Source organism: Calcarisporiella thermophila (genome assembly GCF_041956535.1).
Source record: "Calcarisporiella thermophila strain CBS 279.70 unplaced genomic scaffold VTP21scaffold_16, whole genome shotgun sequence".
Lineage (NCBI taxonomy): Eukaryota > Fungi > Calcarisporiellomycota > Calcarisporiellomycetes > Calcarisporiellales > Calcarisporiellaceae > Calcarisporiella > Calcarisporiella thermophila.
In genome coordinates this window covers 1-14,603 of record NW_027192206.1, presented here as the reverse complement: position 1 = coordinate 14,603, position 14,603 = coordinate 1, and the positions used below count along the sequence as shown (strand labels likewise).

Genomic DNA, 14,603 nt, shown 5'->3' with positions numbered 1-14,603 from the left:
AACATGGCATGCAAGAAAATTATTCAAAGGGGCTAGTAGGTTTAATGAATTGTGTAAAGAATAGCACCTGGATGAAAAATATTTCTGAAAAATGCTTCGCCATTTGTCCAAAATTTTTCAGCCCATCTCCAACCTTATCATCTCAATGATTGCATTTCAAAGCTGAACGATCAAAACTCCTGTTTTTTCATCTTTTAGAAAAGGGATTTGCAAGTAATCTCTTAGTATTTACACTTGAACTTTAATAGAACTTTTGCTTTCTTCCTGATTTATCTGCATCATGCGAGTCCTGGTAAAGTTTTCTGAATTTGAAAGCGAGATAATGTAACCTACGCTACGCCAACTTTTATTTTGGTTAATACAACCATATCCCTTCATGACAATGCGGGGTGGAATTTCGCTTCTGGATCTAAAAAATTAACGAACGGATGTACGACAATAAACTTTGCAGATGGTAAAAACTGGTTCTTTTAACACAAGGGCCATCAATATGTAATGCTTGATCATTAAATGAAGCATATTTTTTAAATCACGCATTCAAACAATAGCTGTCCCAAAATTGGATCATCTGAGCAATTAAAGAGGCAGGGAGAGCAGGACACACGTCGTCAGCGAGATAGGTTAAAATTCATTCATCGTTGCCAGTAATTTTATCATTATCATTGTTTATTTTATACTACTGATAATACATAGGGAGATATATTGGTAAAGTTGGTATTGTAGAACGGAACCTAACTTCAGTGATTTACTTTATACTGTAAATAAATGTTTCAAATATTAGTGGCGCTTAGATGAGCTTGCACCATTTTTCCATTTGATTAACGCTAGGGGCATTCTTGGCATATTTTCCGCAGGCGTCAATGCATTCACCATAGGAGTCCAAGAAAGTAGAGTCATTGCAGTAGCACTTGAAGATTTCTAAGAGTATTGACGTTAGAGAGGGAAATGATCGATATCGAATGTATATCTCACCTTCATAAAACTTGCCATCGTCTTTATTGTCAGCCGCCTTAGGGACACACTTACGTAGGAGCTCTGTCATACCATGACATGATTCAAGAGAGCATTCGTCGCGGCGGATAAAAGGGAAGGCCTGGACAGAAGTGGCGGCTAGAAGAGCAGCAACAATAAGAGTGCGAAGATTCATTTTTTATCGTGTCTAGGATAAAAGTTTGATTACTGAAACTTATGTAGTTAATGCTAAGATATTGTTAAAGGTATTGCGGTTATCAAGAAAAAACGGGCTTTTATATCTTCAAGCTTTCGTAAGGAATTCTTTCTAAATTTCTATACTATCTGAAATAGGAAAATAGTTTTTTTGCGGCTTTCATTTTCATTGAAGATACTGTATATTGACCATATTTATCGCACTCAGATAAGATTGTAGGGCGCAGGGTGAACTTGCAGAGAAATTTTAGCTATAGAAAAAAAAAACCAAGAAAAAGAACTTAAGAATACCGTATAACACAAAAATGAATCATTCGGACTTGGCAATAGGCTTCGAATATCCAAGAGGTGAGTGCTTTTGCTATTTTATCTCAAATATACTACTCGCTTGTATATTTATTTTCCATTTTTCTGTTTTCTTTCCAACGCCATCCAAATAAGGTTTTTATGCTATAACGTTTCTACGTAATGTCAAAATATGTCTTGGAAGAGGCGAGAAAAAAGAGCTTGGCAAAAAAAGCAAAATATGTAGGAATCGCTCTATTGTTAAATATGCTTCCCCTTTGTTTTATCGCATTTGTTCTTTACTAGCCTGTATTCAACGTGTACTGGCTGAGTCAGTCCTTTAAATTTTTATGATGAATAAAGAAATACTCGGGATATCCGACTCTTGATACTTGAACATATTACCCCAAAATTTTTAATGAGTTGGTTGGTTTCCCAAACCAAGGTAGAGAAGTAAATTTCTAGAATAACTTAATAATGCTAGAAAAATTGGAAAAATTATCCGCATCCGAACCCCTTACTAACTTAGGCACATGGCAATTCCACTAGATAATCAAGATAACATGGCCCTCGGTTGATAATACATCTTCATTAGTTTATGTTGCCATACCATCCTCTTAAAACATTTGGAATACTCGCTGGTATATTTGCAGTCTTGCAAGGAACAGGGAAGCTAACATATTCGTTAGCAAGCGGCAATCTGTCACGTTCGAAAGAAAAAATCTTTCTACCAACTCAAGAAATTTTGAGCGTTTAAACGATTCTCTCTTGAATTTTCAGAGACATGAGAGTAAATTTCATAGATTGCATTCGATAGCAAAAGATTGGGTTGTAGTGTGAACAGGAAGTGAAGAAATGCAAGTCAAACTAATAATGGAAATAGTGGAAAAGAGTTGTTGAAATCGATGAATCAGATGGTGAGAGAGATCAAATGGCGGAATGACATAAGAATTCACAATTATCTGTTGCTAATTGTCAATAAGCTTCAGGATTCAACTATCCCTTAGTTAGGCTACCCATTATTGTATGAAGTGCTGTTGAGGATTAAATGTTCTCCAATTGCATTCCCCTGGATTTGAATACTTTTAATCTCATCGTAGGAGGTGAACTTTCCTGCGGAAAGAGATGAGTTGATTTCTGCATCTTCACCGCGGAGCCGAGAGGTTAAAATGAATGTATCGAAGCCATTTTGAAAATGAAGTAGAAGTGAAATGATTTAGGGTTTCTAGAGATGTGGAACTCCTATAATTTCAATCTTGAATCTCCCACTCAAATATTCCAAGCGTCGTGTACGTGTTTCAGTTGAGGTGGATTGCTTCCAATTACCCCATAGAGAAGCCTCTTTCGGAAAGAGCAGATTAAGTACAAACGTAATCAATAATCTGGCAACAATTACATTTAGTCAAGGCATTGTACTCTAGTTTACTGCTTCAGCATTAATCGCATGCTCTTATTATCCAGGTTGGATCCAATACCTTTTTCAGATATGGACATTTTGAGAGCCTAATGGTTTTTAAAATGAGAGTTATAACTCTTTGCACCTTAAGCAGTGAACCAAGGTTCAACTATTCTCTCGAGAATAAAGATCCCTCTAGCAAGACTTATCTCCTCCCATATATGCTTTCATTAGGTGTGAATGTTTGCTTCTGAACGACAAAAGTAGTTCCTATATATGAGTCAAAGGTTTCTTCTAACGCGATCTTGGTTTAACGTGTTAGCTTGCAATATTAAAGAGCAATCAAAATCGCAATTGTAATGAGTCAAAATCAGAAAACTGTGGATGGACCATCTGTGAGCCTTGGAATTTGACGGTGCTCAAAGCCACAAACTTTCTTGAAGTAGTATCACTAGTTTAATCTTTTTGGCATCGTCAAAATTGTACTTGAAAATCAAATATATCCCAAAAAAATGCTATGATGTACCCATTATGTAGAGAAGCAATTTGTGGCAGCACGTAAAGGAAACCAAGGAGGTCAATTTATAAGAAAGACCTCGTAAACTGGCAAATTGTTCTGAGACCTGGATCCTGCAGCGCTGACCTAAAGTAGGAATGTGTTTTCCCAAATACATGTATATAGCTTGGCTCAAATCTTCAGAGCACAAGCCTACCAGTATGGTGTCCCGATGGGTCCCCCTAGGGTGCTTATCAGGTGATTGCGATCGTTATGGCTCAATACAGAATCGGAATCCGGCGATTGCTCCGCAGCCCTGGGGAATATAAAGGTCCTGCCGACCTTGCTTCCAAAGTTAGTCAACCAATTAGAGAATAGGTTGACCGCAGGCGACTTATCTGCCGAGGTATTCAAATTTCGGGCGACATTTTAATTGATTTCCCGGTGGCGGTCGTTGCAAAAAAGGGCTTGAATTCTTGCAACACCGCGGGGCACTTCTCTTCCATTATTACAAAAGTGGCGTATCCCCCGAGTTCAGTTGTGATTGGACTTAATGAAGAGAGATGGGCTGATCAAGTGTTGTAATATGATATGCTTATGGTCAACCCCTATGCTTCACCATACATCTGATGGTGTTACTGGTTAAACCGCGATCTTTATCCGATATATACGGTGTTCCATGTCGTTTCTATTCCATACCTCATGGTTGGATTAAAAAGCAACGCTACTGAAATATTCGAGAATTTAAATAGAGCAAAGGAAAAAAGTGCACGCCATTGGTGAGAATACTGTTGACGCATGAGCGCATCACTAATTTAGCCCGCCAATCACGAGAACGAATAAAGCTGGATGCTAGGGATAAGAGAGAGCGATTAAGGCAGCAATGTGGTGAAGCCGGAAAGGGGGGGGTTTGGGCAAGCGAGAAAAATCGATTGAAAGTGTAACTAAGAATTATCGCCAAATCAAGAGCGATTCTATCCAATATGAAAACATTCGTAGTAGTCGGTGAAAAGCATAGATCCATTCTGATCATAAAAAGATATCGCTGGTAGCCTCATTTAAGATGAACCAGAAGATATCAAAAGAACCAAATAGACCTGGTTTACCATCAAAAGTTAGTGCCAAGTCGTGGAGCATGGGAGAGGTGAGACATTCTCTTTCACATTGCGTTATTGATCCATTATATACAATTAATGACCCGTAAATTGAATTATCTCTAATGTTTATTTCACTTTTCTAGTTGGGTGAAATTCAAATTCTTAGGGTGCTGATAAGTATCTCTAGCATCTGATGGAGTTTGGGCGCCCTGACAAAAAATCTAGCTTAAATTTTTGCAAGGGCCGTTCTATCTCACGGTTTAGAGTAGAGACTTTAAGGTCTGATTGGGTCCTGTGGAGATACTAGATAGCTGTTCTCACTACTCTCTACCAGCATCGTGTCGGAATCACTCTTAGCAATTTCTCCACTATCTATTCTTTAGCCGATACTGGTATATGATGTACAAAATTGTTCCCGTAGAACCACTGTAGCTCATTGGCAGTAAAGCTGCGGAGTAATCGCCGAGCACATGGAAGAGTTCACTGCTTATATGCGAGCCTGTCATCTCGAAAAGATGCACCTTTCTAACTGGGGCGGGGGAAAGAGCGTTGGTGCATCTAGCTTCAATGTGGACACTGCTTGGAAATGTTATGCTCGGTATAAGCATTCAATCGAAAGCTTGAAAAAAATTTGATTTAATATTGTTATCGTTTTGTTTGGAGTATGGTTGGAAATTCATGTAGTACATCTCTTGCAGCTAATCCTCATGTTTTCGATATCGTACATCAGCATGCTCGCTCGTTTGTCATTAGTAGTGAGTTCTCGGCTATTTCAACTTTATCAGCTAGATGAAGCTGCCAATAATTAGTTTATATGATGAGAAGTCATATCATATATATCTTTGCCTTCGTGAACAGCAATGAGATATAAATTGTTTTAGAGAGAATAGCTAGAGTTAGGGCTGCATTGAATGGTATTGCGCTTGGGATTCATTTATCAGTATCAAAGATCACAAGAGTTCAACTTAAATAGAAATAATTAAGTAAAAAAAATGTATATAAGAGAAAGTAAATTAGAGCAATGGAGGAGGTCATTATATGATAATCACACCCTCAATCATCTTGTAATATATCGTACAAAATAATATGCAGTTTAAATGATCATTACAAATGAAGAGTAGCATAATAAATAAGGGGCAATACTATCCTTGGCTATGGGAAAAAGGCCCTGTCCTCTGTCAGAGCTTAGACAGCCGCCGGAGCATTGTTGCCGGTCAAATATTTGCTCACGTACTCATCTTTCACCATTGCATCGACGATGGAAGTCATATTTGACAACCGTACTTCTATGTCGCCGTCCGACCCTGGTACCGGTAAAAGGAACGGCGGACCAATTGTGTCGGGCAAACGTACCCGTTGCGGTGTACCGGTACCGAAATCGGCCAAATCGAAACCCAGTGAGGCCCAGTCGTTGATACCAATATCATTCATACCGAGATCGGCACATACTACGTGAGTGAAACACTTATCAGGCAGCTGTTCGATAGCATTCGATAGTGATTGCAGGTAGATAGCCGCGTCATATCGTCGCTTAGCCTTCCAGGAGATGCGCGCCAAGTGCCAGAGTTGAGCAGCATCAGTTACCACGTCACCAGTGGCTGAAGCCATAAATATGCCTAAAAGGTTTCCCATACTCTCAACTGGTAATCCGGCATCAGCTCGCAAATTTTTCACAACAACAAGACGTAATATGTCTGTCGATTTGGAAAGCCCAAGCGCTCGTGCGTACGCGCGCCATAATATTGCGGACAGGGCATCATGCGTCGATATCCAACCTTTGTCGTCCGCAGACCGCAGGGCCTGTATATCCGCCTTGATACTTAGCTGCTGAGCGCGAGTCAAACGGAGATACACGGAACGCTTTTGGAATTGATCGCCTTTTGAGATAGTGGGAACTGGCCCAAATTCAGTATGATCTAATGTCGGTGCATCACAAGTTGGCGCGAGATTAGCATTTTCAAACACAAAATGTCGGGCAGATTTTCCTCGATTAATTTCGCTCCATACTCTCACGATGTTGGCCATTGCCTTCCCGTCAGCAATTAAATGTGAAATGCTAACGGCAAGAAGGATACCACCGTCGCGGAAGCGCGTTAACTGCGCTTGAATAAGCGGCTGCGACATGCTACCGGGCTCTGGTGCTCGATGAAATTGAATTTTCTCATGATCCAAGTTAAACCCATTTTGCTCCAGCTCTGAATAGCAAGCATCGAAATTTTGAGATTTATACATTTCATCAACCGTAAATGGCTCACTGTAGTTGACGAAAATTCGTTTGTCCTTAGGCGAGTTACCATGTATTTCTAGGCGACCGGCCAGAATGGGGTTGAGAGCCAACAATTTTGCCAATGATGCTTTCATTGAATCATCATTCATAACAGAAGCGATATCACTTGTATTCGGGTACAACAGATAGATTGTAACATATACTGGTGTTGCAATGTGGTCCAGATTGCTCAGAGCATGGAGTTTTTGCTCGGAAACCTGAGAAGTGACCATAACTAATTAAATGAGTCGAAATTTTCGAGGTTTAATGAAATCTCGATATTTATATAAGGATTGCTGGGTTTAAATGTCCCCAATAGGATAAGCTTATCTAACATGACATATTGGGGTTTTTCACGTTGTTAGATTCTGATTAGCCTTGAGTTGAAATTTGAATTATGCCTCCCTAACTCAGCCACCCACTTAACTGTGACAATTTTATTATTCAAAAATTTTGATATCTCTTCGAGTTCACATTCGTGTTGCTTTCCTAAATTTGTACATTGATTAGATCGCGATCTACTTAAGTAGTCCGTGTGTTTCAAACTTGCAGCCCCATTGGTATCGCGAGTTCAAGTGTCTTAAGACGAACACTTTTTGCTTCATAATCCATTTTCAATCAGGGTGAGATTCATGTTGTTACTGAGAATTGTCACGTGTTTTAGCTTCATTTGGAATGGCATTTCCAATATTTTATCAAAAATGGTAAATTCTTTTCTTAGTAATTTAAATGATTTGTGACCAAGATCATCGGGTATACTACGGTATTATTCTTCTTATAATTTTAAAGAAAATGATAAATTAATCTTATTGCAGAAAACTAGCCTACAAAAGTGTCATTTGATTGTTTATTGTTAATTAGAGATGAGTAATATTTCTGCTGCGATTATGTGATGATCAATCATCGTGGAAGAGAGGTTTAGAAATGAAACCTGCTTTGAGAGATAATTCTGGATTAGTTTGTTGAGGTTTGTTTGTATTATCAAACAATAGTCATAAACGAGTTAAATGAATCGAAGAAAACGAGACATTTTGTGATTATACAATTTCCCAGTAATAGATAACGGAACCTGACAATGACTGTATTGTAAATAGTCTCTATCTGATGAAACATTTTGAAAGGGTTTGTAGCAAGCTGCTCGAAAATAAAATCACTCACATGAATAAGTTTGTTCGTATTATGTCAGTAGAATGATATTAATATAATACTGAGGAGTCGTATTACACGAAGAGTATGCGAAATGCTGTTGTTGAGAGATTACGATTTGTGGACTTAAAGATCTACAGGAAGAGTATTTTTCATAAGAGGAGTTTTGCAAAGGTTGTGAGAGGGAAAAATCATCCATTATCGAAGTATAAAGTAAAAGATGTCGAGAATGCACTATAATGATTTATCGAATTGTTCCAGGGAAAATCTCGGACAAGGCTTACTTGTACGCGAATATTGTTGATCTATAAATACATAAAAGTACCCAAAAATAAAATTCTCTATAAAATATCCACGATTAGAATATGCATTTATTATTTTTATGAAATATTGTAACGAGGTTGAAGTAGCGATAAAAAAATAAGAAAAGGTTTTTATAATGAAACCAATATTGCTATTATGGTCATTTGCAATGCGATTCGGCTGGAAGACAGAGAAATTTTAATAGAAATAATATGAGACAAGCAATAAAATAAATCAGATGGAATTATATAGAAAATAAGTAAAATAACTCGTAAATGTTCAGGAATTTCAAGATCTTATACCTAAGTTTTAACATTATTTTCATATAGGCTTAGGTTTCACAGACAGTTGATTTTCTTCTTATCAAGCAACATCATCCATTACGATAGTTAACTCTTGTTAGCATATGTGACACAACCATCGACCACAATGGTCGCTTCATTCGTGTATGCGCCAGCGCGCGATGCTAGATAAATGCATGTTCCCGCAATATCTTCAGATTCACCAATGCGCCCAGCTGGAATTGCTTTTTTAAGTTCACTCAAAAAGGCTTCATTTTCTTCTGAGATTATGTCTTTTGTCATTTCAGATGGGAAAACTCCTGGTGCAATTGAATTCACGGTAATATGGCGACGGCCCAGCAGAGGAGCAAGCGCTTCTGTCATACGGTGAAGACCGGCCTTAGAAGCACTGTACACATAACTCGGCATGGGTGAGTTGATCATTGCAGCAATAGAGCCTATCATAATTACGCGACTCGGATCTTCTTGTGTACATTTAGCAGTTAGCAGAGGAATAAGGCTGTCAATAAAAAGAAACAAAATGTAGTAAGCTATGCATCAGTATACTGTTTAAGTAGATAGGTCGCATAGAACGCTTATTTCAAAGATTCATTTCTTTACTCTCAATATCAAAATCCCTACTTACGCCTTGGTCAAAAAATAAGGGGCTTTCAAGTTGACGTCAAAAATATCGTTCCAACTCTCCTCGGTATAGGTGTCGAATTCTTGGTTATTGGTCACTCCTGCATTATTCACTAGAATATCGAGGTGATTTTCCCGATTCGTCAAATTTTCCACTAGTTGAGATATTCCATCAAGATGCTTCAAATCAGCAGGAATGCTTATGCATTGGCCCGGTCCTTGTCCATTTAATCTGGCAGCGACCTTAAGCATGATATAATAAATTGAAGGGTTAGAAAAAATTGTAATAACTCGTAAGCTATAAGTGAAAGCATTGACAAGCAGCTTATCGCATTACCTGATTGCACACATCAACTGACCTACTTGCGATGTAGACTTTAGCTCCATTTGAAACGAAGCCCTATACCAGCAATATTGAAAAAGATAGTTGAATAGAATTCAGCTTGAGAACATCCGACTGAATTTAAGGAAAAATTCTTACAGTAGCAATCATTTCTCCAATACTAGACATAAAAAGGTCAATTATAACTTAAAATCCTGAGACCACAATAAAATAATATCAAGTTATAGTTACCCACGACTTCCACCGGTTATAAGTACCACTTTTCCCTTGACACTAAACAACTTCGAAATATCCATTATATAGTTGCAGGACACTTACTGGATGATTAAGAAATTATTGAGTGGGAGAGATTGTACAATTTCCAGACTATTTTATACCATATATCTGCCAAGCTTCAGAATGTGATGACTTGGCAAAATTAAATTAATCTTTTGACCTTTCGGAATCTAACCTTTTTCCCATTTTCAGCAGGTATATGACGTGGGCTGTGGCTGAAATTCTTTTTTAAATCAAAGCAACACAATTGCATGAAATACTTGGCTGAATTAATATCACAGAATGGATAGTCATTTGACTTGGTAATATCCCCATCAAAATTGCATCTCAACTAAAAATATTGTGATAGCTTATTATTGTTAAAATTTATATAATTCTAGGCTATAAATTCCGATTTACAAAATGTTTATACTATTAATAAAACTACTCACATTGATGCTCCCCAGTATATAATAGAATACCCTCATGTAACTCTCTTCGCAAATAACAATGATTTATCTTAAAATCTTTTTTAATTCATTAAATTAAATGATACATGGTTTTTTCCTTTAGACGAAATCATTATTATTGTAGTGACGGGCAAAGTGAGGAACAATAAAAATAAAAGAGATCTAGTATTTTATTAGAATGCATTGTAATGAAAACATTATACATATTTGAATAAACTTAATAACAATAAATATATAAAAAGCATATATAATAAACGAATATTACATAGAGGTTGAAATATGCTATATTTGCTTGTTGCAAAACGTGCCCTGTTAAATTGGGTAACTTCTCACTGCATTGATTTCGCACGCCATATTATAGGAAGTCTCGATTCCGAACTTTATCCGTATATCTTGCTGATTAATTTTATAGCGCCACTCCAGTGGTAAAATCTTAGCAAGCAAGAAATATTTCAGATTTAAGATCTTATTAAAGTCGAAGGATGTACTAATGGTGGTCAACTTGTACTTTACTCTTCTTTATCCTGATCATTTGTTATGATGAGTCTGTAGAGAAAAAGAATAAAATGTTGTAATCATAGTATTTTCAATTTATAAAAAATGAAATTTTCTATAATAAACTATTATTTTTCGTATTGAAAGTTAGAAATGATATTTTCATTGCATATGGGATTATCATAAGAACGATGATGCGAGTGATCCATTCAACAATATAAATGTTTTATATATTAGATATGTTTGTGAAGGAATCTTTAGGTTGAATTTAAAAAATAATAAGTTGTCGAGAAACTTTTAAGAGACATTTTGATTTGCGATGAGCATCAAATTTATAACATTGTACCTATAACAAAAAATCTGCAAAATGTAGAAATATATTTTCTTTATTCAAAATCAAGACTCCGATGTCTCCAGTTTATTACTTTAATAGGAATAATATGTATCCATGAAATCAGTTTAGGGGATGTAGTTAACTGACTTTTACGTCTTTCTCCTGCCAAAGTTATTATAATGTTGAGGTTCTAATACAATTTGTAGCTACGATTTCCATTAGACTATTTTTTATGAACTATAACAAAGCACTCAGGATTTTTCTTATTATACAAAGCCAAGTTCGTACATTAAAACACCAGTTTTCTCTCCAATAAATCCACGAACTCTATTTTTGAAATATAAAGCAATTTATTTTATTACTTTCTGGATTTAACTTGGGATTGTATTATTTTTTAATCCTGTTTGGATTGGACAGTTAAAATCTCGTTTTTATATTCAAGGTCAATTAAACTCTAATGGTATGTAAATTAAGTAAAAAATCTGAAATATGTTTAGGAGGGTGCTTTATTCTTATAGAATATAAAATGATCCCAAATGTATGTTTCACTTTCACTGATTTTTCATGACTTGGATATTTTTTCTGCTTAAGAATCGTTCTTCTATCAACAGTTAGATATCTAAATCAAAAGTAATATGCCAGATCAATTTCTGAAACAATTTCTGAAATTTGCTTAATTTTCCATTTCTAAATTGATTTATCCACTTTTTCTATAGATATTAGATCTGCTTATGATATTTATTACTACTTTAGAAAAGGAAATCTATCATTTTGCGAAGAGCAATCTTGGAGCTGCTCTGATTCCAGGATTATCTATTGGGCTTTCACAAGCTTGGCATCTTCGTCATGTGCCAATGTCCATACTCTTTGGAAGAATTATGCGAACGATCATTTATCAGCTTTTTTATCTGTATCAATTCAATGTAGGTAATCACATTGCGGGAATAGAGGAAGACAAAATCAACAAGCCAAATAGACCACTTCCTTCTGGACTCACTACTATACAAAGAGCTTGGGGACACCTGATTATATCAATTATAATCTATATGCTTTGGGGGTATCACCTAGGGTATCTGACGGAAACCACAGTATGGATCGGTTGCTCAATTCTATTAAACTTCACGGAATTCTTTGGGAAGGATGGATTTATGAAGAACTTACTATTATTTCCTGGCGTATACGTAATAATCGTAGTCGATATGAGTATTATGAATCAGGTAGACGTCAGGAAAGATCCAATAATATATCGATGGATATTATTCATCGCCACGCAGCTGACTCTATTAATCCCTATTCAAGACCTTAGAGATGTCGAAGGTGACCGAAAGGTTGGAAGAACTACCCTTCCCATACGATTCGGAATGAAATATACAAGGATCGCCCATGCTCTTACTTCACTTTTGATATTATTTTCTGTCATTGTTGAAGAACTTCTCCATCCAATTGCTAGGACAGTTCCTTCACTTATTTACCTAGTAATCAATATCTTTATATTTGGAATGATATTTTTAAAGCTCGTCTTGGATGTTGATGTAAAAACTGCCTATGAAGTTTACTTTATATCTTGGTTAAACTTGAACCTACTTATGTCCCCCACGGTTTCTTTATTGTAATAAATTATCTCCTTTTTAATTCCTTTTCGACCAATTAATAATGATATTATACATGGTAATAAATTAACTGTTGCAGTTGTTCCTGAAATTTTATTTCCCTAATTTCTAAATTCAGTACATCTGATCAAGCTTAGAATATTCCATATATTGTACTTTGCGACCACATCCTTTGTATTGCAATATAACTTCAGTGAAAATTAACCATCCATTTAAACAGTCGCACGCCAAAGAAAGAAAGCTGCGTGTATCCACAGTACATAAAACAAAAATAAGGGGTCCTCGTATTTGGGGCTCTCATTTAGCTTCAACTTTAGAAATTTAATTCAATGATCTCTACATCAATATCACTTGACACTCAACAACTATCTTTCTCTATGACCGGTTAGGATTGAAGGTTCCAATGAAACTATAAGGAAAATCGGTTTGGATGAAACGCTCTACCAAAGAAAAGAGAGTATAAACATTTATTAATGTCGATGCTGAATTATGTACTGTAATTGGAGATGTAGCATTAAAAAGATAATCTAGATTAACAAAGCAAGATATATTGTAAAGTAGATATAATATTTCGGTATAAATGAATGAATATTAATATCTTTTTGAACAGAATGTTTCCAAATTGAAGTTTTGCAAATAATATGTGCATATTTCTCTCGTATCTATTTACAGTATTATTGTAACAAGTACAATAACTAATATATGTTTAATTTATCGACAATCGATCTCGGATATTTTAACTTTACGTATAAAACCACTTGTAGAACTTAATTACGTCTTCACCGAATCTTTAACCGAATTTTTTACGAATTGACTTTACGTCTTTTTACGAACTTATTTTAGTGTAATAAACATTAGTATATGTCGAACCCTACTTGTGCTTATTACAATTATATTAGTGCGATTGTATAAGCATCTGCATTATACAGGGTTACGGCTTGGATAAATAGTATTCAGTTTCTATTGATGTAATACGGAGTACAATATAAAGTTGGATGATACTGCTTTTACGACCAATCACCTATTAATTACTCTTCAAACTTCGGTGAACACTCATCATCATTCCCGGTGATCACCTTCGACATCTGCTTTATTCAAGATGTACAACTTTTCTGAAATAAACTATAAATGAACCAAGCCAGACAAACATCCTGACGAAAATTTTATTTGCATTTATTTCTCATTATTTTCGAGGGTCACGTTTTTGTACTACAAAGGGTTGCCAAGAAGCAAATAATTTCAGTCATAATATTCATTAATTTTTAACGTGTTTAACTTAGCGCAGGAGATATTTGATTTATATTCTCGTTATTTACGCTAAACTATGGTAGATAGGATGTATTTATTTTCCTGCTACAACACAAAGTCAAAATTTTCAATTACAAATGGACATGAATCATTTTAGAGCTGATTAGCAGCAAATTTCTCTGCATTTACTGTTGGGGTATCCAGAATTCCTACACTCTTCCATGCAAATTCGAGTAATATGGCAACCTCTCTTGGTCAGAAAATTCGCTTCAGATTGGACAGGAGCATTGTCAAGAACTTGCTCAACCAAGGGAGCCCCATTTGAGAGGGCAATGAAGCACGACAGAATAAGGACAGCGACAGCACTGATTGTCTTCATGGTTTTTTTTTGTGAGAGAACTAAGTTAATTTTCGAGATTGAAACCTACAGGCAGGGTATTTATATATGAATATCCAAAAGTATAATGAGTAATCCGTGATAAACTCTTTTCTGGAATATGGAAAGTAGCAGATGAATCATTAGGACGTGAGAAAAATTTTTCATTCTAAGTAAAATTGTAGTATATAGTAAGATTATCGTTCGTGGTTCTCTTAATAAGCACTTTATGTCATGAATATACTTGACAAAGTTGACTAACTCAAGATAAGAGGGCCCTACTGTGTGTTCTCGCGGTTGGTCGAGAGGATCACACTGGTGATATCTGCATTGAACACTCGATTTCTTCTGTAGAAAAGATCTAAGATGGATGTTGATGCCCAATTTCCTAGA

General features: G+C 36.0%; 3 protein-coding genes across 3 annotated transcripts; all 3 read right to left on the bottom strand.

Moving 5' to 3' along the window:
- Window positions 1-787: 787 nt before the first annotated feature.
- VTP21DRAFT_2912 (uncharacterized protein) lies at window positions 788-1,147 on the bottom strand (the record flags this gene model as incomplete). Its single annotated transcript, XM_069393157.1, has 2 exons — window positions 788-918; window positions 973-1,147. 2 exons carry the CDS (start codon window positions 1,145-1,147, stop codon window positions 788-790), a joined length of 306 nt encoding a protein of 101 aa, XP_069249522.1.
- Window positions 1,148-5,626: 4,479 nt separating this feature from the next.
- VTP21DRAFT_2911 (uncharacterized protein) lies at window positions 5,627-6,940 on the bottom strand (the record flags this gene model as incomplete). The annotated part of the gene is made up of 1 exon (XM_069393156.1): window positions 5,627-6,940. One exon carries the CDS (start codon window positions 6,938-6,940, stop codon window positions 5,627-5,629), a length of 1,314 nt encoding a protein of 437 aa, XP_069249521.1.
- Window positions 6,941-8,545: 1,605 nt separating this feature from the next.
- On the bottom strand, window positions 8,546-9,718 carry VTP21DRAFT_2910 (uncharacterized protein; the record flags this gene model as incomplete). Its single annotated transcript, XM_069393155.1, has 5 exons — window positions 8,546-8,957; window positions 9,084-9,322; window positions 9,417-9,479; window positions 9,561-9,582; window positions 9,654-9,718. 5 exons carry the CDS (start codon window positions 9,716-9,718, stop codon window positions 8,546-8,548), a joined length of 801 nt encoding a protein of 266 aa, XP_069249520.1.
- Between the last annotated feature and the right edge of the window lie 4,885 nt (window positions 9,719-14,603).